Source organism: Mustela erminea, chromosome 1 (assembly GCF_009829155.1).
Source record: "Mustela erminea isolate mMusErm1 chromosome 1, mMusErm1.Pri, whole genome shotgun sequence".
NCBI classification, from domain to species: domain Eukaryota; kingdom Metazoa; phylum Chordata; class Mammalia; order Carnivora; family Mustelidae; genus Mustela; species Mustela erminea.
The window spans coordinates 218,331,075-218,358,455 of record NC_045614.1 but is presented as its reverse complement, the minus strand read 5'-3'; the positions used below and the strand labels follow the sequence as shown (position 1 = coordinate 218,358,455).

At 66.9% G+C, this 27,381-nt stretch overlaps 2 protein-coding genes across 5 annotated transcripts; both read right to left on the bottom strand.

Moving 5' to 3' along the window:
- Window positions 1-780: 780 nt before the first annotated feature.
- On the bottom strand, window positions 781-10,207 carry GATD3A (glutamine amidotransferase like class 1 domain containing 3A). The gene is made up of 7 exons (XM_032356600.1): window positions 10,009-10,207; window positions 9,366-9,418; window positions 8,043-8,156; window positions 7,337-7,456; window positions 4,179-4,271; window positions 2,227-2,383; window positions 781-1,306 (listed from the first exon to the last, which is right to left on the bottom strand). The coding sequence occupies exons 1-7, from the start codon at window positions 10,135-10,137 to the stop codon at window positions 1,178-1,180; spliced, it is 795 nt and encodes a 264-aa protein (XP_032212491.1). The 5' UTR covers window positions 10,138-10,207; the 3' UTR covers window positions 781-1,177.
- Window positions 10,208-11,872: 1,665 nt separating this feature from the next.
- Window positions 11,873-27,076, bottom strand: PWP2 (PWP2 small subunit processome component). Of its 4 annotated transcripts, none has more exons than XM_032356565.1 (22): window positions 27,001-27,076; window positions 25,848-25,960; window positions 24,500-24,594; window positions 24,138-24,237; window positions 23,145-23,288; window positions 22,160-22,295; window positions 21,683-21,909; window positions 21,256-21,399; window positions 21,036-21,106; window positions 20,443-20,579; window positions 19,878-20,026; window positions 19,550-19,697; window positions 19,177-19,327; window positions 19,048-19,095; window positions 18,191-18,371; window positions 17,069-17,216; window positions 16,550-16,658; window positions 15,071-15,136; window positions 13,987-14,205; window positions 13,700-13,850; window positions 13,485-13,559; window positions 11,873-12,406 (listed from the first exon to the last, which is right to left on the bottom strand). In XM_032356565.1, the coding sequence occupies exons 1-22, from the start codon at window positions 27,016-27,018 to the stop codon at window positions 12,229-12,231; spliced, it is 2,808 nt and encodes a 935-aa protein (XP_032212456.1). In that variant the 5' UTR covers window positions 27,019-27,076; the 3' UTR covers window positions 11,873-12,228. The 4 variants fall into 4 exon arrangements, 3 of the variants coding, with proteins under 3 accessions (XP_032212456.1, XP_032212461.1, XP_032212471.1); XM_032356580.1 differs by having other exon boundaries at window positions 12,239-12,406; window positions 13,647-13,850; XM_032356570.1 differs by lacking the exon at window positions 19,048-19,095.
- Window positions 27,077-27,381: the final 305 nt, after the last annotated feature.

Here is a 27,381-nt window from a genome sequence, read left to right as displayed (position 1 = left end):
TCCTGAGCTGCACACCTGGGGGCCAGGCACTTCTCCCTACACACACGCGTGCACACACGTGAAAAGGGTTTCAACGCGTTTCTCGGGAAGGAGATAGTGTTCCATGGTGACCTGACCTCTGACGGGCCCGGGGAGGCTACCCGGGGCCAGGGCAACCCTGGTGTCTGCAGGTGGTCCGCAGGGGCTCCCGCCTTTGGGGGACACAGGCGGGCCCCCAGAGAACAGAGTTCCCGTGAAGGTCAGACGTGCTGAGGCCGGCTGGCAGACACGTGGTTTGCCGGTGGAAGGGGCCGCACGGCATCGGGCATCACTGCTCTGTCCCCGGGCCCGGGAGCCCACGAGGCTCATCATCACTTACCTCTTATGGCAGTTGGGGGGTGGGGAGAGCTTGGGTGCCAGGCCCCAACTGAACGGCCCAGAAGTGCACCCCCGCAGCTGCCCCCACTCTCCCGGGGTCACAGGACAGGGACTGGGAGGGGGACGTGCTACAGCAGGGGCAGCCTGCACCACACGCAGGCTGCCCCCGGGCTGTCCCTCCCCAGACAGAAGCGCACACATGACACGGGCTGCCAGCCGGTGCGGCCGCCGGATGCCTCCCTGCGCCTTCTCTACCACCTCACATCGGCTGCCGCGGCCTGGGACCGACCCGACAGTCCCCGCCCGCGGCTGACCACGCGGGCCGCGCGTCCGCAACTTCCTCTCCTTCCTGGAAAGCGAGGAACAGCGCTTCCGCCGCCCACGCCGGCTTCAGAAGGCGTCAGTCACATGAGCCGGCGGAGCGTCCGTCTGGGAAAAGGGTTTATTCTCCCCGGCCTCAATGCAACCCTTTTCCGTTTTAGTACACGTTTACTCTGGGTTACAGAACTTTCAGTTACCAGTAAGCGAGATAATTCAGTTTCCTAACGACTAGATTCATAAACTCACAATTCTTCCCTCCCGAGTGCCAAGTATCCCAAGGCCACACGGAACACCGTGGGGCGACGCCTCCCGAATTCTCCTCCTGAACCAGCAGGCCCCGCTTCACTCTCCGGTCACAAGGGAGACCGACCGGCCGGAGCCCAAGGATGCCTCCTCCTCGGGCAGAGGTGCCTACAAGTGGATTCCTGCCCGCAGCCAGGGGCAGGGGCACACGGGCCGCCAGCTCCACCTGGTGGAGGACGCAGGGCCGGCGGCACGGTCACTTCCGACAGAGTTCCAGCACCTTCTTCACCATGGCCCCGATCCCGTCGTGGATGTGGTGGAGCTCCGTCTCGCACATGAAGGCCGGGGTCGTGACCACCTTGTTCTTCTGGTCCACGTGAGCTTCGTGCACAGAAGTTATGGAAACGCGTCACGTAGCAAGGACTAGGAGATCGCAGGCACGACGCGTCCAGCCCGGCCCCTGCCGCCCCACACCAACCTGCAGTGAGCAGAAGCGTACGGAGAGCAGAGCTCACCCTCAGCAACAGGCCAAGCCAGGACCTCCCTCTACACGAGCCACATTCCTGTCCTGGTCACCCAGATACCAGCAGGCACAGGCCTGGGCCTGTCCCATGCTAACAACATGCGCCCTCCTGCGCCCAACCCCAAGGCCGCGTGGCCAGCCCACCCGGATGGCTGTGGGCTCTGCCCCGCTTTGCACAGGGGGGAGACAGAGCGCCGCACCGGAAACCGCCCACGAGGAGAGAAAGGCAGCTTTGAGACGGACACCCAGAGGGACACGGTGTTGTCTCCAAAACCCTGGGGGACACCGTGCCACTCTGCTCCTCAACCCTGGCCCACGTGGAGAATCTGGGTCCAGCCGTGGAGCCGGAATGCAATCGGCCTGTGGCCCGAGGCTCTGTGCGCACAGTACCGGGCACCCACAGGAAACCAGCGTCCCACAGGGCCACGTGGGACGGCTCCCCATCCACGGTGCCCAGGGAGCTCCAGGCCAAGCCAGGCAGCTCCCCCGTCCGTCTTCCACTGCAGCCTACCCCCCACCCCGGGGCGCCTGCTCCCCCCACCCCCGCCCAGAAACCTGACCCCATGAAGCCTGAGGCCATGCACTCGGCTGACCAGGTGGCCCCGTGGGGGTCGAGGCCTGGGCACGCCACGGCAGCAGGTGTGACGCCCGTCATGCACATGTCCCCAGAAGCCCCAGCAGCACAGACCCTAGTTCGATGCTGCCTGCCTGCGTCAGTCCCCAAGGTCAGAGGACGGGCCCCCGCACCACACGCTGCTGCCCCCGGCTGCCGGAAAGGATATGGTCACTCCCTTCACGCAGTGCTTGGCGCCCAGTGCTTTGATGGCTTCCGCGGTCCCTGCGTAGGGCCACCTGCCGCCTTCCTCCTGCTCATGGCCCACGGTGACCTCAACGCCACGGAGCACTTTGGCCGCGAGAACAGGAGCAATGCAGCACAAGCTGGAAAGCAGGACAGGGCGGGCTCAGGGCTACCCGTGCGCACGCCAGGCCCGGGACGGGACTGACCACGAGGAGGAGCCCAGCAGCGGCCGCCGGGCCCATGAGCGAGGAGTGTCGCGGCGACGGGCGCTCCGCTCACTGCCCCGCGCGCTGCGGCCCCGGCAGCAGAGGGCCCGTGGGCACCGGCCGCCCGCTGCGGTGGCCGCAGAGAAGGGCTCTCAGAAGGCAGCAGCGGACTTCAACCTGGGTTCCGGGTGGCTTTTCACACAGCAGCAGCTGACCCCGGGGCACGGACATCCCAGAGACGCCCTCTCCGCAGAGGGTGTGAGAAGCGGTCTCAGCGGGCCAGAGCGTGTGCCCGGCACCATGGCAACCAAGGACCCCCGCCATGAGAGCCCTGAGCCCCGCTACACCCAACAGGCCATTCCCAGGGTGTCGGAGGCCTGTGGTTCATTCTGGGCGCTCCCGCGGGGCTCCTCTGAGGCTGTGCTCCCATCAGGAGGCCCCGCTGACCCGAAGCGCCAGACCCCGGCCCGGGCCCGCCCATGGCCATGCGTGCGGGGGACACGTGGCACCACCGTGTGGCTGCAGGCCGGGCTGCCCCTGCCCTCCCTCAGGGCCCAAGCACGCCGCTGGCGGCCCCTGCCCAGCTCACGGTCAGCACGGCCTGTCTGGGCTCCTGTGCAGGCCCACAGGGCTCTGTCCCCAGGCTGCTGTGGCGAGCCGTGAGAGTGACGCCAACATACTCGTGTTCCTTCGCAAACGTCACGCCTAAAACACGCGCTCGAAACGCGTGGAAAAAACCTCCCTCAGCCACCAAGAAGGCAGAAAGCCATCAGAACTGGCGTCCTGAAGCGCCCACGTCCCCAGCCTGGCAGCCGCGGCACAGGACACACGGCCGGCAGTGTGGCCATCAGCCCTGGAGTGGTGCTGTTGGCACAGCCGCCCACCCTGCTCTCGGGCCGTGCCAGAGGCCCTCGCTGGCACTGCTCAGGGGACACCCAAGCGAGGCGGCACAGCCATCGGGCCCCTAGCTCCCGCCTGCACTCGTGATACGGGGTCGTCCCTGGCGCTCAGCCACAAGAGCAGAAGCTACCCCAGGGCTGGCGTCCCAGGAGAGGAGAGGAAGGGGTCGCGCCGTCCCCCGCTCCCGGGTGGCCCAACATGGCGTCCTCCAAGCCCATGGGCGGCCAGCCTACGGACCCGAGGCCAGAGCCTTCCGTGAGGAGGGGTCTTGCACCATGACCGGCAGGACTTTGGGCGAGTGACCCACGTGGGGACTGTCATCACGCGACCCCGCTCACGCAGCCGCAGAGGCTGGCGCGCTCCCTCGTCCACACCCGCATTCAGAGCATCCGGCAGAGCTCCTGGGGCGCTTCTCGCACCAGCGGACCTGCACCACCCACACGCCCCGGCGCACTCGTGCCGATAAGCTGGGGGCCGGTGCTGCCCGCCTGGCGAGCTCCGGTCCGGGGCGCGGGGCCTGCGGGAGTCTGGGTGCGCCTTGAACGCTGCCCCAGGGCAGGGGAGGGCGCTGGGCCAAGGAGCCGCAGCCGGCCTGGAGGGGAACAGGACGGCGGACGCCTGGCGAGGGGAGGAGGTGCTGGCAAAGCCGGGTCGGGGAAGGACTGGCGGGGGAGTCTGCTAGAAGCTCTCCTCCTGTGAAGTCAGCAGAACCAGTTACCACGGCCGCAGGATGTTCCCAGCGGGAAGGCGCCTGTATCGACCGCCAGCCCCAAGTGAAAACGGCCTCGAGGACCGCGCAGCCCCGCCCTCCCCCACTGCCCCGACCTACCCGATGGGCTTGCCGGCCGCGTGGAACTCCTTCAGGACCCGCTCCACGTCCCCGTGGACCCTGCAGTCCTTCCCGTCAGTGGCGAACGTGCTCCTACCACGAGAAGAGGCGGCTCAGCTCTCACGGCCGGGGGTCGGCCTGCCCCGGGCCCCGACCGCACCCGGGAGACGGCCGCGCAGCTGTGCTAACTCCCCAGCTCCCGGGACAAGCAGGTCACGTGCGTGAGCATTTTTCAGGCAATCACATACGTTACTTTTTCTACTTCTTCGAGCCCAGCGAGGGAGGGGGCGGCAGAGAGGTGAGGCGGGGAGGCCGGTCCCCGGGAGAACCACAGCCGGCAGGTGCCCAGGCCGCGGGCTGCACCGAGTCCTCAGAGGTCGGCTCCGTAAGCCAAGGAGGAGCAGGACACGCTGCGGGCCTGAAAGCCGTGACCCGCCATCCACACACGAGGAAGTCGCGCGGGTTAGAGGACAGGACACCGCGCCTCTCACCGGGGCAGGCGCGGCTCGGGGGTCTGGACGGCCTCCCCGCCCACCGGCTGCGCCCCGGCACCTCTCTGGGAGGCAGCTGGTGAGCCGAAAAGCACGCCCACTCTCCCAGGAGCCCCGCTCTGGCTCCCTGGCACGCGCGTGTGCACACCTCCGGCCCGGGAACGCGTGGGCGCCACGGGGCTCCGCCACCTGCGGCCTGACCGTCTCAGGGTGTGCCCGCATGGCCGAGCTATCACGCATCCCGCTTTAATACACATCAACTATCTCCCCCAGAAGCTAGTAGCAGCACACACGTGAGGCCTGGAAACCACACGTGTCCATCCGAGTTGGGGCGTCTGCCCGACGGGGTCTGTACGTGCAGCCATGAGGTGCTTAACGGGCCACCAACAAGCCACCGTTTGTGACACATACAGCACAAGATGCTTAATGGGCCTCCAACTGGTTACACTTTCCTTTTTTTAAAAAGAAGACGTTACCTCAGAAAGCAAGAACGTGTGCGTGCGCGCAGAGAGAAGGAACGTCCAGCAGACCCCCGTGCGCGGAGCTCCCGCTCACAACCCTGGGATCACAGCTTGAGCCGAAACCAAGTGCCGGACACTCGCCCAACCACGCCAGCCCGGTGCCCCGGTCAGACTTAACACAACCACACGGAGACCTATCGGAAGTACACGTGAAGGGGCAACCAGGGCAGGGACGCGCCCGAGGCTCCCAACAGCAAGAACTTCTGTCCCTAGCGGGCTCGCCTGCTGCCCCTCGCTGCGTGCACACGGCCCAACCGGCAGCCGTGGCGAAGGGTGCCAACCCCACCAAGCTGACGTTTCTTCTGGAATGGTCGGGACGAACGGGGCAGGAGACCTGAAGCCCCAGCCTGCCCGGGGAGAGTGAGTTCACAGACGGGGGCGCTGACCCAAGGCCACGGCTCCCTGGAACGCAGAGCAAAGATCTGCCAACAACCTGCTCATCTCCCTCCTGTGCTTCTAGGTCAACCGCGTGTGGTCATCAGCCGTGCCACGGGCACAGCCCCAGCACAGTCCGAAAGTGCCCTCACCCGGGCTGCGGGGGGAGAGGTGGGCAATGGTCAGAGTTCAGGCTCATCTGCCCCAGGAAAAGCCCCAGGGCCTGGCAGAGTGAAGCCTACGGAGGCCATTCCCCGCCAGCTTCTGCCGGTGCGCGTGCAGGCGGTAGGGACGAGGGCCGCTCCCCCGAGAGCCGGCATGTGGACGACGGAGCGGACGTGAGGTGAGGCAGGGCTCCCAGAGGAGGAGGCGCTGTGGGAACCGGCCCCACGGGCAGGACAGAGGCTTGGGACCTGGACAGAGCTGTTCAGGTGTCTGCAGGCCGAGGGGAGCCATGAGGCGTCGAAACAACTCAGGGTCTCTAACTGCCTGTGCCCCTCACTTCTGGGTGCAGGGCACCGGGACACAACGAGCCAGAACACTGCTGCAGGGGGACAGCGCCCACCAACCAACCAAACAGGGTGCAGGGGGCGGTGCTCACGAGGGTCCCAGGCTCGCTCCCCGCCCCACCCCACACCCTGCACACAAGGAGTCCAGACGGAGGCGGGGCTGACGGGGGACGGTCCAGGTGACAGAATGTCGACAGGACACTGTGGTGCGAGCCTGGGGCAGGCAGCCGGCAGATCAAGAAGTGGGGAGGCCTGCAGTCCAGATACAAACGGAATTCCTGGCGGACGGAGAGAAGGGCGCCGGGGCAGGAGGGGAGACCCCACGGGGGCAGCGGGAGGAGGATGGGGGAAGAGGAGCCGCCGCAGGAGGCACGGTGGGCAGGGACCTTCGAGAGGAGACCGGACGGCACAGCAAGGACATCCAGCAGGTGCTCGTGGGCCGAGGCTGTGCAGGAGGGCGCCGGCAGCACCCCGCACCCGCCTGGTCTGGGACAGGATGGGGAGCGGGAGGCGGAGTGGGGGGCTGGCTGCCCAAGCTCCCAGCCAGCCACGCTCTCGGGGCGCCTGGCTGTGGGCCACAGCAGCCGGCTCGTCTGCGACCCAGGGAGATGCTCCCCGCGGAGCCCAGTCTGCGGGGTTTCCACTGACACCCGCCAAACCCAGGCTGTAACAGGCTGTAACCCCCACTAGGGTCCCTGTCTGACCCCAAAGCAGGCGACACAGCTGCTTCCTGTCCTCCCACGCCAGCCGCAGGGGGGCTGCCCAAGAAGGGACGAGCCGGGACAGCGCGGCCAGCACAGAGCACTTCCGTGAGGCACGCAGAGACAGGTGGAGAAACGGGAACAGAAACAGGACCTGAAACCCAAGGGACGTCACGCCGACGTGGTAACAGCTTGTGCTCCGGCTACCACGGCAACGACCGGAGAACAAAATGAGGAAGGCCTCCCTTCCTCCCGACAGACCAGCCTCCGCACAGCCCACGGGGACAGCGGCTTCCCTGTGGCCAGGCCCGTGAGGCGGCGGGGTCTGTGAGGAACATGTGCGGGGACACAGGTCCTGATGGGCCAGCCCGGCCAGCGCCGTCGCTGATCAGAGGAAGCCCCCGCCGCCCCCACCCCGCGGCGGCCGGTACCGGGAACACCCAGCAAGAAGTGAGAGAAAAACCTGCGTCCTGCTGACGTAACACTGGGGCCCCCGACAGAGCAGCTCCGTGCGGCCTCTGGGACCCCACGCCCCGTCCCCCGCGGCCCTCCAGCACTCACAGGTTCTTAGCGGCCCCGAAGCCTCCAGGGAAGATGGCGGCATCGTGATCGGCCGCGCTGAGCCGGGCCAGGTCGGTGATCTTGCCGCGGGCGATCCTCGCAGACTCCGTCAGGACGTTCCTGGGAGAGAACAGAGACCTGAAGTAGCGTCAGGGTGTGGAGAGCAGAACCGGGCTTGCGGGAGGCCGGTCCAGGAGCAAACACGCATGTGCTCAAGGTCGGCGTCTAGAAAGACGGCCTCGCCCCTCGCAGCATCTGGCCGGCTTAGCCCTGGGGCCTGACGAAAGCAGGCGTGGGAAGGTCCAGGTACCGCAGAGGTGGAGGGAAGCAAGCCAGGGCCTGCCCCAGCAGGAGACCGCACTGTCCCTGGCTGGACCCTGCAGCCGGAGCAAGATAGGAGGGCCAGAGGAACCTCAGTATGTGCCAAGACTGCACGGGCCTCGGGGACAGAGGTGCTCCGAGACTGGGGCCCAGGCAGGGGCAGGAGGCAGGAGTCCACGCTGACCGCAGGGCAGGGGATCACGAAAGCCAGGCAGGAGGACTTCCGGCAGGCGGTGGAGGATAACGAGCGCCACCGCGGCACCGTCGCAGGACAGCCCGGAACGCAGCCAGATTCGTGGCCGGGACAACACAACCAAGCCCACGGGGTCTCGGGCAGCTTGCAGCAGGTCCTGGTCCACGCGCAGACTTGGGGAGGGACCCACACCTGGTCTCGCTCTCGGAAGGCTGCCCCTTGGTGTGGTCGACCACGTGCATCTGAGGGGTGTCAGGAGCGAAGATCCGGACCTCAGCCCCGCCGCGGCTCAGGTGGACCAACACCCTGCACGGGAGAAAAAGAGACGGATCCTGAGACAAGGCCGACCCGGCGCTGCCTGTCACTCCGCGTGCACGGGCAGCGCCCCGCAGAGGGCCCCGTGCACACCCCTTACGGCGGCTACCATCACGCAGCCTTCCTGCAGGGCTACGGCCGGCTGGCCAAGGACCCCCCACGTCCACAGTTCAGATTCGCTGCCACTGAATCAGCCTGGAGAGCCCAGCTGGTCCCCCAGCTCCCTCTACAAACCGGGGTGCAGGGGACGGGCGACCGGGCCGGTCCCAGCCTCGAAGTCTAGGTTCCCAGAATGCTTTGGGTGCTCTTCCTCCCACAGACGATCGACGCAGGACGGGAGGGCTGAGCTGGGCTTCGGTCAGGACAGGAGGTTCGAGTCCCGCTCTGCCCCACCCTTCCTGTCATGGCCAGAGGGCCGGGGGAGAGATGTCCAGGTCTCCCCGAGGGCTGCTCTGTTCCAGGCCTGGGATCTCACTGTCCCCCTTCAGAGCCGGCGGCATGAGCCGGTAAGGCCAGCACCGCCCCGTCACTCGGGCTCGGCTCCTTGTAACCTGCAGGGCTCTCCGCACTCGGCTCCGTGTCCACCCGCTACCCCATGCTCCCGTGTTCTCGTGCCCCAGCGCCGAGCCCCCATTGGAGAGCCTGGAAGCTCTCCTGACTCTCCACTGCCCACCAGCTCTGCACACGCCGAAGTCCACTGCGGGCCGGTGCCCACACTGGATGGGAGGGCGGGCGCAGGCTGGGGGGGGCTCGGGCTCCTGTGGGTTCCCTGTGGCCCCGCACCCGGGAGGGACATGCTCCCCAGCCCCGTGCTAACTCTCCTCCAACCTGCTCCAGGCCCACAAGGCCTAGCGCTCGGGCGCACAGAAGCCTTTTCACTCAAGAGAAGGAGCAGCGACGGCTGACGGGTCCCATCAAAGACACGGCCACAGACGGGTCCCATCAAAGACACAGCCGAGGCGGGCGGCTCACCCAGAGAGCCGGGGAGAGCCAGAAGGAGGACGCCCATGCCCCGGGGCCTCGGAGGGAAGCAGCGGGTGCTAACAGGGCACCAGAAGTGCTCCCTGCTTATCTCTGGGGCACAAGGCCACGGACTCGAGGGGCTCCCTGCCCCTCACTTCCCGGCTCACTGGTTTCTGCCTGTCTAGACGAAGGGTCCCCAAATGGTTCAGGAAAAGGCAACCGTCCTTGAGGGCTTACGCTGAGGCCTCGTGGATCTCAGTCCCATCGTAGACGCCACATCCAGACAGCACCTGTGGGGGAGCGGGGGTCAGGGGGGAGTCCACCTGGAAGCCGCTGCCCTGGGGGCGGGTGGGGGGCGTGTGTGTGTGTGTGTGTGTGTGTGTGTGAAGAAGGGCAGGCTCAGAGCAGAGAAGGGAACTGACCCTGGACAACAGAGGTGAGGGCTGCGCAGGGGTGGGGTAGGGGGTTAAGGGAGGAGCCTGGGGGCCCAACCCAGAAAGGGGGTGGCTGAGGGGCTAGGGAGCCTTTTCTGGGGGAGCAGGGGGAGCAGCAGCAGAGATTAGGGGCCGGCCTGGGGGAGAGCAGGGGGCCTGGCCTGGGAGGTGGAGGGGTGCTGCGGGGGGTTTGGGGGCACAACCTGGGGGATGGAGGGGTGCGGGGGGGGGGGGGAGTTAGGGGCCGGCCTGGGGGAGAGCAGGGGGCCCGGCCTGGGGGTGAAAGGGTGCGGCGGGGGGGTTGGGGGGGGCCGGGCTGGGGGGTGGAGGGGTGCGGCGGGGGGGGTTGGGGACACGACCTGGGGGGTGGAGGGGTGCGGAGGGGACTTAGGGGCCGGCCTCGGCGGCAGCCCCGCCCCCAGCCCCGCCCGCCGGCGTCCGCTCACCAGCGCGACCCTGGCCCCCGGGCGCGGCGCCGAGCCGTGGAGGGCCGCGCGCGGGGTGGACGCGTGAAGCGGCGCGAAGGCGGAGGCCGCGCGTAGCCTGGACGCCACCAAGGCCCTGACCGCCGCCATGACTGCGCGGGGACTCGGGTCGCAGGGTCACGCGGTCAGAGCCCCGCGCGTAACCAGCGTGCCCCGCGCCTGCGCAGTCGGCCCGGCCGCCGTCCCGCGAGCGCGCCGGTAGGCGGGGCCGCGCCTGCGCAGTCGCCCTCCCTGCGCGCGGTCGGTGGCGGCGGCCCCGGGAGGGTTCCTCCGTTGAGCCCCTCTAGGTGCTTCCCGGGAGTCAGTTCGCGGGAGACTCCCCTAATCTACCCGCGTTTCCAAGTGCGGCGGCTGCTCGCGATGCTGAGCGGTCCCCGCGGCGGCCCCGGGCTGCGGGCGCCCGGCAGGTGGACGCAGGGCCGTGCCTGCCGCGGGTGTGAGCGCGGCCCGGGCCGCCCTCGGCACAGAGACCCGGGGAGGCGGCAGTAACGGGACAGGAGACGGCTGGAGCCGAGGAGGGGCTCGGGCGGTCCCGCTCCTTTGCTCCTGACCCTTCAGGACGGGCCCGGGACCCTTCCCTGCAGCCGGGCATTCTCCCGCGGGATCCCGGCCTCTCCCGGCTCCTGGGGCCCAGCCCGCCCTCCCCCTCCCCGCCCCGGGGTCCAGAACGGGGTCGCGGGGGGATGCCGACGTGCCCTAGGTCCGCCCCACCCTGAGGAAGGTCCTTCTGCGGATTCTGATTCCGCCGGGCTGGGAGCCACGAGGCCGCCTCTCCACCAGCCCCGTGGCGGCTCCGGGCCCTGCAGAGCCCCACCTCCCAGTCGTCTGCACCGCTGGGGCGGCTCAGCGGCATTTTAAACTCAAAAATAAAACTCCCTTTTACCGACAAAAACGTGTTCGCTGGAGAATAGCAGAGCTGTAGCCCGTGAAAAAGAACCTGCAGGAAAACTGAAACCACAGGCAAATCAGGAAAACAGGGCAGAGGAGCCTCTTGATAGAGGAAAAGGGGGCTGGGGTTGTAGAAACCAAGTCCACTGGAGTGAACAGGGAGTGGGTAGTGCAGTGGCCTCTCACTGGCTGGGCCCTGCCACCTCGCACTGGCTGTGACATCTCCCATTGGCTGGGGACCAGGTGCCCAGGAGGGACCGAGCTGAGGGCTCCCCCTGCGGGCCTCCAGACTCCACTCCAGAGGACAGTTCACTTGTCAACTTTCTGGGCTTCATCGGGCACACACGAAACCTATCAAAAAAGCAGCATGACCAGCTGCCCGAACCGGACAGCACTGCTGTCGCAGCTGCGTGGAGGGGCCGTGGCACCCGGTCACAGCAGGGGCCCGAGCACACACCCCATGGGTGCACAGCCTGGGTCACAGAGCCCAGGAGCAGTGCAGGTGGTCAGGAGCCCCAGTGGACGCTGTACCCACCCACTGTCCAGAAAGAGCTGCACCCGGCTGGGCCCGGTTTTCCTGCTCCTGAGTGGAGGCCGCCTCCACCGAGCCTCAGGGACCAGGACGGGGCCTAACGGGAAAGCCCGGCTTTTCTCCTCCCTGTGGCCCTACGGAGCCGGCACGGGTCTGAGTGAGCTCCCCAAGAGCACGGTCCAGTCCCAGGCCCAGGGATCCCCATGTGTCCCTCTCCAAAGTCAGAGTGCGCAAAGACTCCCGGAGACTCCAGAGGCAAGACAGCCTGGGCTGGGGGCCGTGCAGGTCGGGAGCCGCGCGGGCTGGGGCGTAGTGGGCGCGCCAGCTGTCCCGCTCACCCGTTCCCCCAGCACTGAGAGGCCACAGGCAGGCGACCCCAATAGTACAAACGCTTTCAATTCAGAGTGCAGATTCAATCCACACTTTTATCATAGAAAACCTCATTATTTTCATCTCCAAATCACCAAAACTGTATTAAAAATATAAATAATGGTCACACAAAGTTCAAGTCTATAAAAACGGACCCCTTCATCTCTGCAGACAGGCGTCCCCAACAGCGGACGAGCGACATTCACCTTGGCTCACAGCACACCGCTCCCGGGACCACGTGCCAAGCCGGTGCTGGCCCAGGAAGCAGGTGCCGTCCTCCTGCTGGCGTCTCCGCGCCGCCGCCCTCCCTTGCTTTCCCGGGCCCAGGCCGTGGGGCTCCGTCTCGTCGGCGGTCTTGACGGAAACAAGCAGGGCCGCAAGTGTGGCCAGCCCTACGCCAGGTGCCCGTCCCCATCTCCGTCCCCGTGTCGCGCGCCAAGCAGGTGCAGAGTGTCGTCATCAGACGCGTCCGCTTCGTCGCCGCTCCCCGGCGGCTCTGAGGGGCGCTTCAGGCCACGCTGCTTGGACACCGCCAGGGCGTACTGGATGTTATACCGGTTCCAGTCACAGCTGTTCAAAGTGCACAGGAGTCCCGTCAGGCAAAGTGGCCGCTCTCCTCTCCTGCCGGGACTCTGGCTCCCTGGGCGCCCCAGCACCTTCCCTGGGACCCCGAGAGCAACTGGCCACAAGTGACCTAGACAGCTTCCCCGGCACAACCAGATCCCGAGGGAGGGGCTGCCGCCCGGCTTCACACCCATTCAAGGGAGCAGAGAGGGGCCCCCAGACTCAGTTCATGCCCCCCGTGAGCAAAGTAAAGAGAAAAATCACACCCATGTTTCCATGGAGGAAACCACCCAGTATGGACGAGCTCAAGGCAAAGGACTGAGAAAACCACTGCCCTGTGGGAAACCTCAAACAAGATCCCGTTTGGCAACGTAACCGGAGCCCCCAGATTAGTACACAGCAGCAAGCTGCGCCCCCACATCAGCGCAAACCACCACACGAGGGCGTCCCAGCAACGAAGCGTTTACGGGAATACCACATTACAAGGAGCCCCGTCTCTCGGACTGAGCTCTGCAGAGTCACAGAGGCCCCAACAAACAGCAGGGCAGCACTGATGCAGGACCCCCACACCCTCACAGCATCCCAGCCAGTGGCCAGGACTCTCAGAACAAAAGCCTCCAGGAGGAAGGGCTTCTTCAAGGCTCCAAAAGACCAAGGAAGCTGTCAAGGACAGAAGACGCCCCTGCCTGCGGGCAGTGGACAGCCAGGGCAGGGAACACGCCGCTGGGGATGGAGTGGGGACCCCTGGCCACGGGCCCTGAAGACGGCCCCGGAGTCCCCAGGTGCTCTGCATGCCCACCCCTCTGCTCAACCTCGGGGCAGGGGGCAGAAGAGGCGTGAGCCAGGAAGAAAGCAGCTGCGGCAGGACTCTCAGAGGCTCCTGACCCCACACAGCACTCCTTCCTCCGCTGGTCTGCTGGTGGAAGGTACTGGTTTCACTGGAAGAGCGCGCTCTTTTCAACTCCTGGCCACGCCTGAAGCTGGGACCTCGAGTCCCACTGTGGGGAACCAGCTGGGGATGGGGCCACCCCCCAGCGCCGCCGTCCCCTCCGCACCCCCCTGCCCCGCCCACAGCAACACGTACAGCCTGGAGACGTCGTCCAAGTGCCGCTGGATACTCTTCTGAAGGAACTGAACGGCCGGCAGCACCTTCCCCGCCCTGCACAGGAGACCCGCCTCAGTGCACGGCCGCAGCCCGGCGCCACATGGCCCCACTTGTGGGCGCGCATGCAGCCTCCCGACCTACAGAGCCCAGCCGACGGACGGGACCACAGCCGACCCCGGGGAAGCGCTGCCGACCTGGCCTTCAGCTTCTGCCCGTGCGCCAGGAGCAACTTCTGTGTCCATATGAGGTAGAACTCCAGGTGGCAAGACACTTCGAAGGATGAAGCCAAGAACTCCAGCACTTTCTCCACGTACAGCTCCGGAAGCGAGGAGCTGACCACTTCGACTGCAGGAGCAGGAGAAAACTGGGCTGGCTTGGCAGGGACGGCTCCCATCGGGAGGAAAGGGGAGACGGCTCTGCAGAGCCCCGAGCCCGGACACGGGGTGCTCCCGGCCCCTGGGGGACCCGCCCCAGCGCTCACCCTCGTCCCAGGGCACCGACTCCAGCGCCTCCTGTAGCAGCTTCCTCTCGTTGAGCCGGAAGGCCATGAGGATGGCCCTGGTGTAGTCCTGCTGGCGCAGGGCCGCCCGGATGCGCACGGGGGTGACACCGGTGTCCAGCTCGAACGGGTCAAACAGCATCTGCGTGTCCAGGGAGTAGACGAGGAGTCCCTCGGTGGTGGTGGCCGCCCAGCAGCGCCCTGGGAAACGAAGCCGTCGAGAGCCTTCCCGAACACCGATTTTCACTTTCCCTCACCTTTTTAAAGAACGGAAACTGGATACGTCCCCGCGGTCCCAAACGCCAACGGCAAGAAAGGCGCATGGGAACGTCATCCTCCCACACTCCCGCCCCAGCCACTGGCTCCTCCGGGGGGCAGAGGGGACGGTGGCGGTGGCGCCAGGGTCGCCAACACGGGCATCCCCCCGTCCCCACTAGCGCGTGCTCACGGGAGCAGACACACTCGTGGGCACCAGGCCCGGTCAGGTCCCCGTAGGGGCGCACACCCGTCTCTGCGGGCCACACAGCCTCAGCGGAGACAATGTAGCGGCACCGTGGAGCCCGCAGAAGACGCCCGGACAAGCAGCACCGCGGGCCAGAAAACTGCAGGCCCCCAAGCGAGGGACTCCCAGCGCTGTCCCTGGGCCACAGTCTGCAGCTGGCCCGCACAGTGTACATGGCCGCGCACGGCTCTGCGCCCTGCAAGGGAGTTGCCTATGGCCCCACACTAGCCCACTGCAAGCATCCGTCTCCTGCCCACTCCACGGGACCACGTTTACCTGACGGTCCCAGGCCCCGTGGACACAGACCCTTCCCGCGGCCCTTCAGATGACTGCCACACAAGAGTGGAGCTCAGGGTGGGTGTGCGCCTCCCCAGTTCAACGCCCAGTGGGTCCAAGGCCACCCTCTTCACTGTCCTCTGGAGAACAGCAGGGCCCAGGGCCAGCCAGAGCGGTGACCAGCCCTGTCCCTGGGAGCAGAGGTGACAAGCCCACAGTGTGCACTGGAAGCCCAGCGGGATTGCCCCTGCCCTTCCCAGCTCCAACAACCCGCCACTTGGGGCTCACCGGTGGGAGAGAAGCGAAGGGAGGTCACCCTGATTTCAGGCTTGAAGTGCCGAGAGCTCATGTCACCTGGAAAACAGGGCAGCACTTCCCTTACCGCTCACAGGACGAAGGCGGGGACCCTGCTGCTCTTCCCTGGCCTTCCCGCTCCGTCTGCACATGCAGCAGGCGTGTCCTGCGCCCCAGCGGCTGTTTCACAGGCGCCGCTGGCCTCCACAGACGAGCCCTTGGAGCCCCTGCTCCCAAGCATCCACCTAGCTCGGCCAGCAGACAGCTTGTCTGTTTTGGCGAAAGGCCTTGGCCTAACCCCAGGGCTGGGAGGTAGGGTGGCTCCGGTCCCCAGCCGCCCATTCTGCCCGGTACTTAGCGCCGTGCACAGCTCACACGACTTCACGCGGCAGCTCTGCACCGTGGAGGCTCACTGCCCTGGGCATCCCCACGTGGGTCCCTTCTGCAAACTGATTTTTCACATCTCCTGCTTGAGGCATGATATGCTCCTGTGGCTTGAGAGTCTGTGACATGCGAGTCATCTGAGAAAAGCCACCCTCCTCTCTGGAGGCCACCTCGGTGATGTTTTGTGCCTGCCTCCTCACAAACACGCTGCTGGGGACCCAACCTCGGGATGACCAACACTTGGGGCTGCGTCCTTGTGGGTGCAGCAGACCCTGGCTCTCCCTACACTCAGCGTCCAGCACCTGCTCTGCTCAAACCGTGACCGTCAGGAAGTCTGCAGACACGGTGGGAACCACCTTTACACATCACTGAAACCTGAGGAACCTGTTTTCCTGAAGAGATGCCTGAGAACACACGTGGCACGGTCAGGGGCTGCTCCAGGCCCTGCATCAACGGTGCAGTCCTGCCCCCGGCACCCAGCCAGTCACTGGGGCGCCCCTGCAGCCCAACATGCAGTGTGGCTCCCTGGCACTTGGAGCAGCACAAGCCGGGCTGGAATGAGCCAGCCCAGGCCAACGCCAGAAGGGAGGCCAGCCTCAGAGGTGGGGGTGGGGTGGGGGGGGAAGGCCAGCCCCAGAGGTGGGGGGGGCAGCACCAGGTTGGGGTGAGGGACGAGGCTGGCATGGGCAGGGCAGCTGTGTGGCCACAGCCGACACACTGACTTTCTAGCTGCCGGCTGTCCCTTTCCAATGGTCCACTAAAGCCTGAGTGCCACCCCTTCCCTGTGAGGGGCGCGCCCTCCTTGGGCCTCTGACTCCAGCGCCCTGACCCCGGAGCCCACAGAGCCCTCCTCGTGGCCCACATGGGGGTGAGTGTGAGGCACAGGGCCGGGCAGCGGCCAGAGAGCACAGCCACAGGCCCAGACAGGCAAGGCGGCCTCGGTCTACTCATGTGTGACAAGAGCTCCTGGACGTAATCACTGTGGCCCCAAGAGAAAAGCAAAGCTGCTGTCTCCTGGGAGCAGTGGGTGCTGGGCAGGGCCACCTGCTATGGCCGTGGCCTTGGGGGGCACGGGGGCCCTCTGCTCACCTTTTTTCACGCCCGGCAGGGGCACCGCGACTCCATCCTCCACCCCAGCGTCCTGGTCGATCAGCGCCAGGTTGCCAAACTCGGTCATTTTCCTTCGGTTTAGAAACTCCTAGAAAGATGAAACCCCAGGGGTCCTGCTCATCGGGTAGAGAGCAAGAGCCCAGCCCCCAGGCCCTGCTTCGCTCACGCGCCACAAACACTGGTGGGGAACAGCCACGAACACAAAGATCCCAAGGCACAGACAAGCCAGTTCTCACCCCCGTGAGGTGGAAGCTGCAGGCGGATGGGGCCGGGACCCTCCAACGCGCTCCCAGCGAGCGCTCCTGCAGCCTCCGTGGGGCTGGCACACGTGGGGGCATCTGCTCACTTAGCCTGCCCATCTGCAGGGACCGTCCCCTGCCACCAACTCAGGAGGGGGCGGGCCTCAGACAGCAATGGGGGCCTGGGCACATGGAGACAGGACCTGGGCGTGCGGGGGGTGGGGGCTGCTGGGGCCAGGCAGCCGGCACTCCCCCTCACCTCCATGGCGTCCAGGGACAGGTTGCAGGAGATCTCAAACTTCTTCCTGAGGATCTGCTCCTTGACGTGGTAGATGCACACGAACTTGGACATCCCTCCGGCCAGCACACTCTGGCCGTCCGCAGAGTAGCACACCGTGGTGAAGGCCCTGAAGCCAAGGGGACAGGAGCCTCGTCACTGCTGAGACCCCCGACGGGCGGCTCCCCACCCTCCCCCCTCCCAAGCCCCAGGAGGAGCTCCGTCCTCGGGAGGCCTGGCCTGGGCCTCACAAGACACTGTCACCCGCTGGGCTCCGCGGCAGCACCACCCCCAGGAGAAACTTCCAGAGACATGACCCTCTCTTGGGAGGGCCCTCCTGGCACAGGACAAGAAAGCCACTTTGCCTGCCACGCACACAGCAGCCACTGGCAGGGCCGCCTGCTCAGCCCCGTGCGGGGGAAAGCCGGGCCCCCGCCGGCCAGGCTGCTCACGGGACATGAGACAGTGTCACATGTGACACCAAAGAACCCAAAGAAAGCGGCGGGACGTCATCTACCAGAAAGCGCTCATGCCGCAAAGACACCGCTGAGAGCGAAAAGAGCCCCGGGCAGAAAGCGGGACGTCCAAGCCCAGATCCGCCAAGCGTCGCCTGTCGGGAGCACGCGGGACCACTGTCGCTGTGGTGAAGACTCCGACCCAGAGAAGCAGACGCCCCGGACGACCGTCTGCAGCCTCAGGGAAGCGTGAACCAGAACCACGCGCAGAAAGCGCCTCGGCCCGGCCCAGAGGGCTGTCGTCTAGAAGCCCGTGGGAACGGGGTGGGCGGCGGGCAAGACCAGCCGCCGCAGGTGGTGCAGCCACTTTGCAAAACACTCCAGATCCTCACAGAAGCAAAGCCTGGACACCGCGTGCCCCCCCGCCAGCGATTCCACCCCAAGACGCACCCCAAAAAACCCAAGAAAAGCTGCGCTCACAGCCGCCGGTCCCATCCGATCCCGCGGCCCAGGGGGCACGAGGACATGGAGACTGACCAGTCACAGACCCGACACAGGCTCCGTGGCCCCCGGGGGAAGAGCCTCGAGGCGACAGAGACCCCTGGACTTTGGGGCGGGATCCGCTGCAGCGGCTCGCAGAGGCACTCACTTCCCCTTGGCCGAGTGCTTGGCGGTGATCTTGTCCAGCTCTTTTCTGCCCGTCTTGAGATCATGCCTGCCCTCGATGGAGCCCGTCTGCACCGCGTTCTCAGGGTCCCAGAAGGTGATCTGGGAGTTCAGGGTGGCCACAGCCAGCTCCGCGCCGTCAGGGCGGAAGGTCACGGCCAGAGCTGGAGAGAGAGGCGTCATCAGGGCCAGAGGAAGAGCGCACAGTCCCGCCGGCGGCCGCACCCTCCACACCCTCAGCCAGCCTCACGCCGGGAGAGCCAGGCGGGCAGCAGCACCCCAAGTCTGCACAGGACAGGTGGGGACCCCTGGCTCTCCCCACAAAAGCTCCACCCTGCGGGAGAGGCCCCAGGCCCCAACCAGCTCCGGGGCGAGAGGCCCCAGGTGGGGCTGTCCCAGGCCAGCCTGGTGGGAGGGTACAAGCAAGAGGCCAGGCTGGGCAGGGGGAGGCACAGGGATATCGCAACAGAGGTGCTTCTGACAGAGCCGCAGGACAGCCTCCAAACACACTAGCGGGTGGCCAGGGCTCAGGGCGGAGGCCCCGCGGAGAGCCAGGCAGGCCACCGGCAGCTGCAAGCATGTCCCAGAGCTGCGTGGGCAAGCAGAGATGCTGTGGAGGCCGCAGAGCCCAGGGGCCCACGAAGCACCCGGGGGGCGTGTGGGGCAGGACGGCTTCACCCACACACACAGATGCCAGGGCCCCGGGTGGCCTCCTGCGCCTACAGTCCCCTCGGGGTCAAGAACAGCAGCTGTGTCTCAGGGATGGCAGCTCAGCGGGGAGCGCCCAGCTCACTCCCCTGGAGAGGAGCCAGACACCGAGGAGAGAACAGGGCCACCAACCCCAGTAGCTGGGGAGCAGCTGGGCATCCGGCTTTACATGTGCTACAACTGGGACAGACGGATAACGGCTCCGAAACGAGGCCTCCCTCCCCCGGTGACACCCGGTACCTGTGCCCCCCATGCACCCACCATCCGAGGTCAGGCCCAGTGTCTCTGTGGTCCTCCAGCTGTCTGCCATGTCCCACAGGCGCACTGTCCTGTCCCAGGAGGCACTGGCCAAGACCGACTTCACCGGGTTAAAGCACAGGCCGCTGATGGGGCCCTCGTGACCAGACAGCACCTACGGTGTCCAGGGAGGGGGTGTGAAGACAGCGCCGGGGACCACGCCGCATACCAGGCCTGCGCACCGAGGCTGCAGGACGGGCAGGCTGACAACGGTCTGGGTCTCAGTGCGGGGGTAGGAACCGCGGCCATTAGACGCCGCTGCCCCTCCCGTGGGGTCCCCAGAGGCACCCTCCCACGTGCCCTGCCCCCCACCCCCGCCCCCAGACCAGACACTCACGTCCAGGAGCCTGCCTGTCTGCATGGACCAGATGAAGACCTCGAAGGAATCCTGGGCCCCGGCAGACACCACCTCCCCGCTGCAGTCCACGGCCACGCAGGAGAACTGGGTGGGCCGCGGGGACGTGAAGGTGCGGAAGTTCCGGTACCTGCCCGAGACAGGCCTCCGGCTGGCACGGCTCACAGAGCCCCGACGCCTCGAGTCCCTGGGGCCTCAGGGGTCAGGCTCGCTCTGAGCCTGTCTACACTACGTGCTTCCCGGCAAGCCCACGAGCCCTCTGTAGCGCTCTCAAGGCCCACCTAGAGAGGGGACGGAGCGGGCAGGTCACCTGTGAAGGTCAAAAGCACGCACAGTCCCGTCCATGGAAGAAGTCACAATGACGTAGCCAGTGGCCGTGAAGGTCACACCGGTGACCCCGCTCGAGTGCTCCGTGAAAGTGATGAAGCAGAAACCACTGAGGGTGTTCCACACCTTGACCTACCGGGGGTGGGGGTGAGGGGTGAGGGGCTGGGCACAGCTCAGGGACACATGCACGGGTCATCTCAACCACGCTCCCCTCCACAGCTGTGCACACACCCGTCCCTCGCCCCCATGAGGGAGGCCTGGGGCTGGCGGGGGCCCGTGTCACCCCAAGAGGCACGAGTTTGCACCCACGTGACACGGCTGCCCCCATGGACTGACCCCCAGCCGATCGGCTGCATGCGCACCGAAGGCCATGCTGTTAACAGAGAAACGGCCGCCAGCTGTCCCCTCTAAGTCCTGGGGAGCCGGGGGACACCTTCTCATGAGCCTGGATGTAGCAGGGGTAGCCCCAAAGTGAGGGCCTGGCTCTCCCTCCCCGGGGGCCAGCAGGAAAAGACCGCACGGCCCTCCCGCCCCAGGCCGAGCCCCACCTTGCCGTCATCACCACCGGTGGCGAGGTACTGCCCGTCGGGGGAATAGGCCAGGGCCACCATGCTGTTGAAGTGGCCCTGCTGCTTGAGCACGTACGACTCGCTCTGCCACTCCCACACCAGCAGCTGGCCCAGGCCTGCAGAGTGCACGCAGGGATGGGCTGGGGACGGTCCCCGACACGGCGGCCTGCAGGCAGACCTAGACAGCCGGCACCCCGACTGTCTGACCCACCAAGGCCAGTGTCCCCAGCCCCCTAACCCGAGAGAGGGCGCCCAGCAGAGATTGATGGCCTGAGTCACCGTCCCACAGGCACCTGCCCCAGCACCCCCTGCCAGAGGCCCACAGCCACGGGCCCAGCGGCTGACCGAGAAGGGGACTCAGGCAGCGGGGAGCTCGCAGCTCTAAGGGGCACCCCAGCTCCCTCCCACGAGAGCCCCTGGCCCACCCAGCGTGCTCGCTCGCACCAGCGCGTGGAAGGGGCTTCTCCCGGGAGCTGGCGCGGCCCCACGGTTGGGGGGCGAGGGGGCCACGTCAGCAGTCCGAGAGCAGCAGCTCTGTTCTTGTCCCCGCGCGACCGCGCACGAAGGCACACCTGAGCAGCCGAAGGCGACCCAGTCTCCGGAGCCGTTGATGGCGACGGACGCGATCCTCTGGTCAGAGACGCTGAGCAGCAGCGCACCGTGGGGGCAGGGGGATGGGGGGCAGGCAGGCAGCACCGTCAGCCCCGGGCCATCACCGGCCTGGTGCTCTGCGCCCCACCCCCACCCGCACACGTCCCCGTCCCCCCGCCACAGTGCCAAGGGGGCGCTCACCTCAGGGAGTGGATGAGGTTGAACTCGGGGAGCTCGTGCAGGTGGAAGACCCCAGAGGCGAAGCCGGTGACCAATAGGTGGGTCGTCTTGTGGTACGCGGCAGCCGTCAGCTTGTTAAAGTCTCCCTCTTTGTTGAAAAAGTACCTAAAGCAGACGGGGGTTTCAAGGAGCTGCGGGCGGAGCCAAACGGCCATGCTGACCTCAGCCTGCCCCGGTCCCTGCCGCCCTGGCCTCTTGCTCCCGCTCCCCAAGGCTCGCCCCTCACTGAGCCTCCCTGCCCCTGCCCCTGGGACACGAGGCGGCTCCCGGCCAGCCCTCCAGCACGGCCTGCTCTCCAGGCTTGCGCATCACATAGCAGCCCCGAGGGCACGAGCCACCGCCACCCGCAGGGACACCTACTTGGCCAGCCGCCCGCAGGGACACCTACTTGGCCAGCCGCGAGTACTTCACTTTTCCCTGCTGCTCCTCGGCAGCCGGCGCCGCCTTCCCCCGGACGGTGGTCTCCTCCTCCCCATCCTCGTCGCCCTCCTCCTCCACCTCTGCGCCCTGCAGCACCTCTGCCCTCCAGCCCGTGGGCGCTTTCAGCCGCAGGCCCTCGGGGGGGGTGTCACACTGCCACACACACAGGGCCCCGTCCTGGCTGAGGGTGTAGAGCTGTAGAAGGAAATGGGTGCGATCATCCCGACGCCGGTGCCCACCAGCCACGAGGCAGGCTCGCGGTCCTGGGATCCCCTGGCCCGTACGGCCCGCCCCCGAGTGCCAGAAAAGGTGACCGCAAGGGACAGCCAATAGGTGCCGCTGCTCCCTGAACACCCCCAGGTGACCCGGGAAGGCGCCTGCATCTACAGGTGAGGCAGGTGCGTGGCTGCCATCTGGGGTGCCCCCGGGCTCCGCGGGGACGTACATCCAGACTGCTGGACTCAAAGAAGCAGGCCACGATCGCGTCCTTGTGTCCTCCCAGCGCGTAGTAGATGAGGTTGTCCCAGCGCTCGGCTCCAAACACCCACGTGGACATGTCCTTGCTCCCGACAGCGAAGCACCTGGACAGAGGCCAGGCTCATCCTCAGGGCTCCCAGGGCAGCGCCACCCAGCACGGGGGAGCCGCCCAGGGTGACCAGCCCGGGTATGCCCGGCCCGAATCTCCCCAAGCATCGGCAGCACCCCCATGTTCCTCGGGGTCAAATCACCGTCCCTCCTCACGGAGCTGTCCCTCATGGGATGGCAGCGCAGGGGGCTCGGAGAAGTGACCGCCAAGCCCATCGGCTGCCACGTGGGGAGTCCTGCTCCTCACGCCTCCCTGACTGCCCGTGACCCCCACCTGAGGGAGCCCCGCTCCTGGCACAAGCACAGCCAAACCCGGGAACCGGCGGTGCCTCCCTGAAGCAGCGGGGGGCGGGGGGGCGGGTTAGGCTGCAGGGGACCCCACTCCGGCCCCGAAGACCTGTCTGCCAGGAGCACAATGGCTTCCGAGGGCCACACTGCCCCCTGCTCCCCCGCCCCCCATGGTGCCCAACCCCAGACTGGCACCAGCCACCAGCCCCCACACGTCCCTGGCAGACCCCGAGCCAGCAGCCCTCCAGGACAGTGGGGGAGCAGCCATGAAAAGACGGGGCCGGCGCCCCAGTGGGGAGAAGCCCCGCAACCCTCCCACGGACACGGCGGCTCTGACGTGGGGCACGACGGATTCTGGTGCCCTTTCAAGGACCGGAAGCTGCGCTCTGGTTTCCAGAGACAGACGCCAGGCCTGTGCCGGCCCCGCTCACAGCCAGGAGCCCACCGGCTTCCAGCCCCAGGAACACTCGAGAGAGACCATTTCCAGGTGGGGCTCTGGGATGTGACAGGAGTCACCGGGGCCCCCGCCCAACGCGCGGCCCCGCCCCCGGCCTCACCTGGCGTCGTCTGTCCAGTCGATGCACGTGGTCTCGTCGTAGGGCCCGAAGTAGGTTTTGTCCAGGATGAAGGCATTGAATTCCCGCTTCCTCCCAGGGGCGTGGTACATCTGCGCGATGTTGCCTTTCGTGACGACGAACTTCCTGCAGCAAACAGGGGCCATCAAGACCCAGCATCCCCAGAGTCCCGAGCCCAGTGCAGAGCCTGAGGACAGCGCCCTGCCCTGAGCAGTTTCCTACGAGAGGCGCATGTGGGGGCCCGGCTCTCCACGGCCCCCAACCCGCGTCTTCTCTCGCAGGGACGCTGATCCCTGCCACTCCGCTGTCCCGGAGCACACGCACGCCCGGCGCTCTCACCAGCCTGGGGGACAGACACCAAGGCCAGGCCACACTCGGACCAGCCCCGGGGGGGCTGGAAGGACAACTCAGGCTCCGTGCAACAGGCACAGAGGAGAAGCCACTGCCTTCTAAGGGATTTCTGAGGCTGGACATGGGTTGGGGGCTCATGGCTGAAACCCAGAGCCGCCCCCTCCATGGCCCATCCAGGTCAGTCTGGGCGTGAGCACCCCAGGATTGAGCCCCCTCCCCTGGAGCCCTGAACCCGAAGCAAGGCCGGGTCGGGCCAGGACCCTATCCGCACACACTCTCCTCCCTGTGGACCTCAAATTGGGGACCAGCGCTACTCAGAGCCAAGGACCCCTCTGTGGCTCTGTCCAGAGACTGCAAGACCGTCCGAGACCCACGACTGTTCTGGAAGCGGTTCCGGTTGGACAGCTTTAGAACCACCGCTCGAGATGGGAGCACCAGCCGTGGAGGACGGAGAGCAGGGCCTGTGACCACGCGGCACTACGGGAACCTGGAGGGCGGCCAAGAGGAGGCTTGGGCACAGGCTCCCACGCTGATGCCTCTAGTCGGAAGAGCACCCGAGCCCGGCTGCACCCGCCATAGGGTCTGGACTTGGCGTGCGCCCTGCCCCGAGCCCCGGGCCCCTACCTGCCATCCGGAGAGAAGGACACGCTGTGCACCGAGCCCTTGAAGTGGAAGTGGTGCAGCACGGACCTGCACACCAGGCTGACCAGCAGCGCGTCCCCCCCTGCGGGAGGGACAGTAGCAGGTGTGGGTCACGCCAGACAGGACAGCTACGGCCCAGCCTGGGACGACACCAGGAATGTCCACCCCCCGCCCCACGCCCTCACCCCAAAGCCCAAGATGGTCTGAGGCAAGGAAGCGACTGGGGGAGACGACTGGGGGGGCTGAGACCCCGTGGGACCGGTGCTGGCCTCGAGTCCCCCTGCCGCCTGCCCTGCCTGTCCGCCCAGCTGCCCGCATGCCGCCTCCCTGCCGAGGGCGCTCACCTTCATCGACGATGATGGCCAGGCGGCCGTCTGGGGACAGCCCTACGCACTTGACGTTGTACCGCGTAGCCAAGGGCAGAGTGTTGGATTTGTTGCTGAGAAACAAAAACCACAGCGGTGTAGCTGGTCTCAGTCGTGAGACAAGGAGGGGGCGGCCTCAGACCACCCACCCCATACCCTCCTCCTGTCCCTGGCCCCCAGAGTTCACAGCTGGTCCCCAGCTCCCTGCCGGAGAAGAGGAAATAAGACCAGGTTCCTGCAGAAAACTTGGCAAAACATACTCAAAACCTTAAAAATGGGCTTTGGTTTGGGGAACCTGGTGGCTCAATTGGTTGAGTGTCTGACTTTCGACTTTGGCTCACTGTGATCTCAGGTCACGGGATGGAGCCCCATGACAGCCTCTGCGATCGGTGGGGAGTCTGCTCAAGGTCCTCTCTCCTCTGTCCCCTCCACACGCATAGGCACACATGCAGCTACGCAAGCCCCCTCTCACACAAAAAAGTAAACTGGGGGGGCTCTGACTGTCCGCAGAAGTGCATCCCAGGAGATCTCCGCGAAGGCTATCAAGTCCCCAAACTGGAATGCGCTACATGTTCCCCGGAAGGAATTAACCCCCGGGCCTGCACAGCCCCGTGAGGCTGTCAGCACAGGACGGGAAAGTAAGTAACACGAGAAACGAGAAAGCAGCAGCCGTTGGCTTGGACTAACTCTGCGCCCCACTCCTCTGCTCTCTGGTTCCCACCGAGCGCGCAGTCCTCACTCCGGCCCCGTCAGCTGTGACCCTCTCGCCTGCTGGCCCAGGGTGCCCTGCCCAGGCCCTGCTCCTGGGGGCGTCAAGAAATGAGTCCCAGAGAGGATAGGGACCATCGTCCCTCTGCTGAGACCGGGAGGCGGAGCCTGCAGAGCCAGACACAACTCCAGACACCCCGGGGCAACAGGAGGGTCTCACCCCGGCCACGTGACTCTGGGAAGGGGTGACAACCGTTCAGGAGTCCTTCCCCTTGAGGAGAAGGAACAGAGCCAGGTGCCGGCTCGGGAGAAGGAAAGTGAACCTGGCAAGTGGAACTGGGCTGCGGTGAGCTCAGCGCTGGCCCAGCAGGGGTCCAGGGTGCCCTCCAGAGCCAGCACCCAGCACAGTGACTGAGACCCCAGGGCTTAGGCGAGGGCCCGGAGGGACTAGAGCAAAGCAGTCCCAAGAGTAATGCGCTGACACTATGTGCACCTGCAAAACCTCCCGGCTGCCCCGGGGGCAGGGGGTGCACTAGGAAGGGGAGGAGGAGGGCGACACGGTCAGTTTTGCTGCATGCTGTAGCCGTCCGTGCTGTTCAAGTCATTCCAACACACTTACTTTTTAAGGTCGAATATAGTGACTCTGTTTCCCACAGGGCTGATCAGTGAGTTTCCATCACACGTAAAATTCAAGTTTCCGCACCTATACACTGTCCCCAGCAAATTTGAAAACTGAAAAGCAAATAAACCATCTTAATACAAAGCAAGTCCCAAACTGCAGGAAAGGCTAAGGGAGGCCTCTGGTCCAGGGCGCACAGAGCTCCCCTGCTCCCCCAGGTCCCTCCTGGCACGCTTCCTGACCACCTCTGCAGCCCGGCCAGGAGGGACACAGGAAGAGGAAGGGAGTCCCAGCCCTGGGGACTCCAAGTCCCTGCCGAAGAGGATGAGGGCCACTGTGAGTGTCTGGAGGGGGCGGTCTCCGCACACGAAGGGGACCCACGCTGCAGCGGGAGAAGAGCTGAGCAATGGAGGGCAACCCCCCAGCACCCTGGGCTCACGGCCACCCCAACAAAGCAACCCTGCGGAGCCCAGTCCGGGAACTCATCAGACCGAAGAGCGCCCTGGAGACGGCGCTGCGCCCCGGGTCTGCGCCCTGCAGGCCCTCCCAGCCTCCACCGGCCAGGCAGGGCCTCGAAGAGCTCAGCACAGAGCGCGAGCAGGGCCCGCAGGCAGCGCGACGGGCGCACCGGCTCCGCAGGCGGGTCGGGTGACCCCGGACAGCAGGAGCCGCGGGAGCGCACCGGGAGCAGCCCGGCCGGCGGCGAGGCCGTCGGCGGAGGCCCCGTGGCCCGATTCCCGCGCTTTCAGGCCGTGTCAAGGGGCGCGCGGGCAACAGGGAGGCAGCGAGGCGAGCGCGGCGACGGCGTCCGGGCCAGGCCGGGCCCCCGAGGGGCGCGGAGCCCGGCGAGGAGCGGACCCACGGGGCGGGCACGCGAGCGCGTAGAGCGGCCCCGCCCGCGAGGAAGAGGAGGGCAGGCGCCCCGCAAGCCGCCGGGAGCCAGGCCCGCCGCCGCTCTCCGCGCCGGGGCTCCGCGCTCTCCCGCCGCCTGTCCGTCCCGTCCGGGGGCCGCCGCGCACCGCCGCGAGGCCGGCCGCGCGGGCTACAGGCTGACAGTGCGCTCCGGCCCGCGCGCGCCCAGGCCCCGCTCTCCAGGCCGGCCGCCGCGCCGCGGACCCCGCGCCGCGAACCCTCGCGCCGCGCCCGCGCTCACCCGGTACGCGAACTTCATCGCGGCCGCCGCACGTGTGCCGCCGCGCAGCCGCCGCGCCGCGCCCCGCCCGCCGGCCCCAAGCAGGCACTTCCGGGCCTGGCCGCCGCGTCGCGCGGCACCACAGCGCCCCCAGGAGGCCGGGAGGGGCGGTGTCCCCGAAGCGGAGCCGAGCCTTTAAGCCCCGCCCCCTCCCCGCCCCGGGGAGGAGCCCAGACCTCGTGCCCCGCCCCCGCCGCGCTTCGAGGCGGAGCTCCGTCCCGCGGGCCGCGCCCCCGCCACGCCCCGAGGCGGACCCCAGGCTTCGTGCCCCGCCCCCGACACGCCCCGAGGCGGACCCCAGGCTTCGTGCCCCGCCCCCGACACGCCCCGAGGCGGACCCCA

Bases quoted from the DNA above. Each gene is read 5' to 3' on its own strand.
- GATD3A (XM_032356600.1), bottom strand. From the start codon at position 10,137: ATGGCGGCGGTCAGGGCCTTGGTGGCGTCCAGGCTACGCGCGGCCTCC. The intron at 7,457-8,042 runs GTGTGGGTCCCT...GTTCTCTCCCAG, and splicing joins CCTTCCGAGAGCGAGACCAG to GAACGTCCTGACGGAGTCTG. The intron at 1,307-2,226 runs ATATCCTTTCCG...ACTTCTGTGCAC, and splicing joins ACTGCGTGAAGGGAGTGACC to GAAGCTCACGTGGACCAGAA.
- PWP2 (XM_032356565.1), bottom strand. The intron at 22,296-23,144 runs GTGAGGCCGGGG...GCCTCTGTCCAG, and splicing joins GACTGGACAGACGACGCCAG to GTGCTTCGCTGTCGGGAGCA. The intron at 21,910-22,159 runs GTACGTCCCCGC...TTCCTTCTACAG, and splicing joins TTGAGTCCAGCAGTCTGGAT to CTCTACACCCTCAGCCAGGA.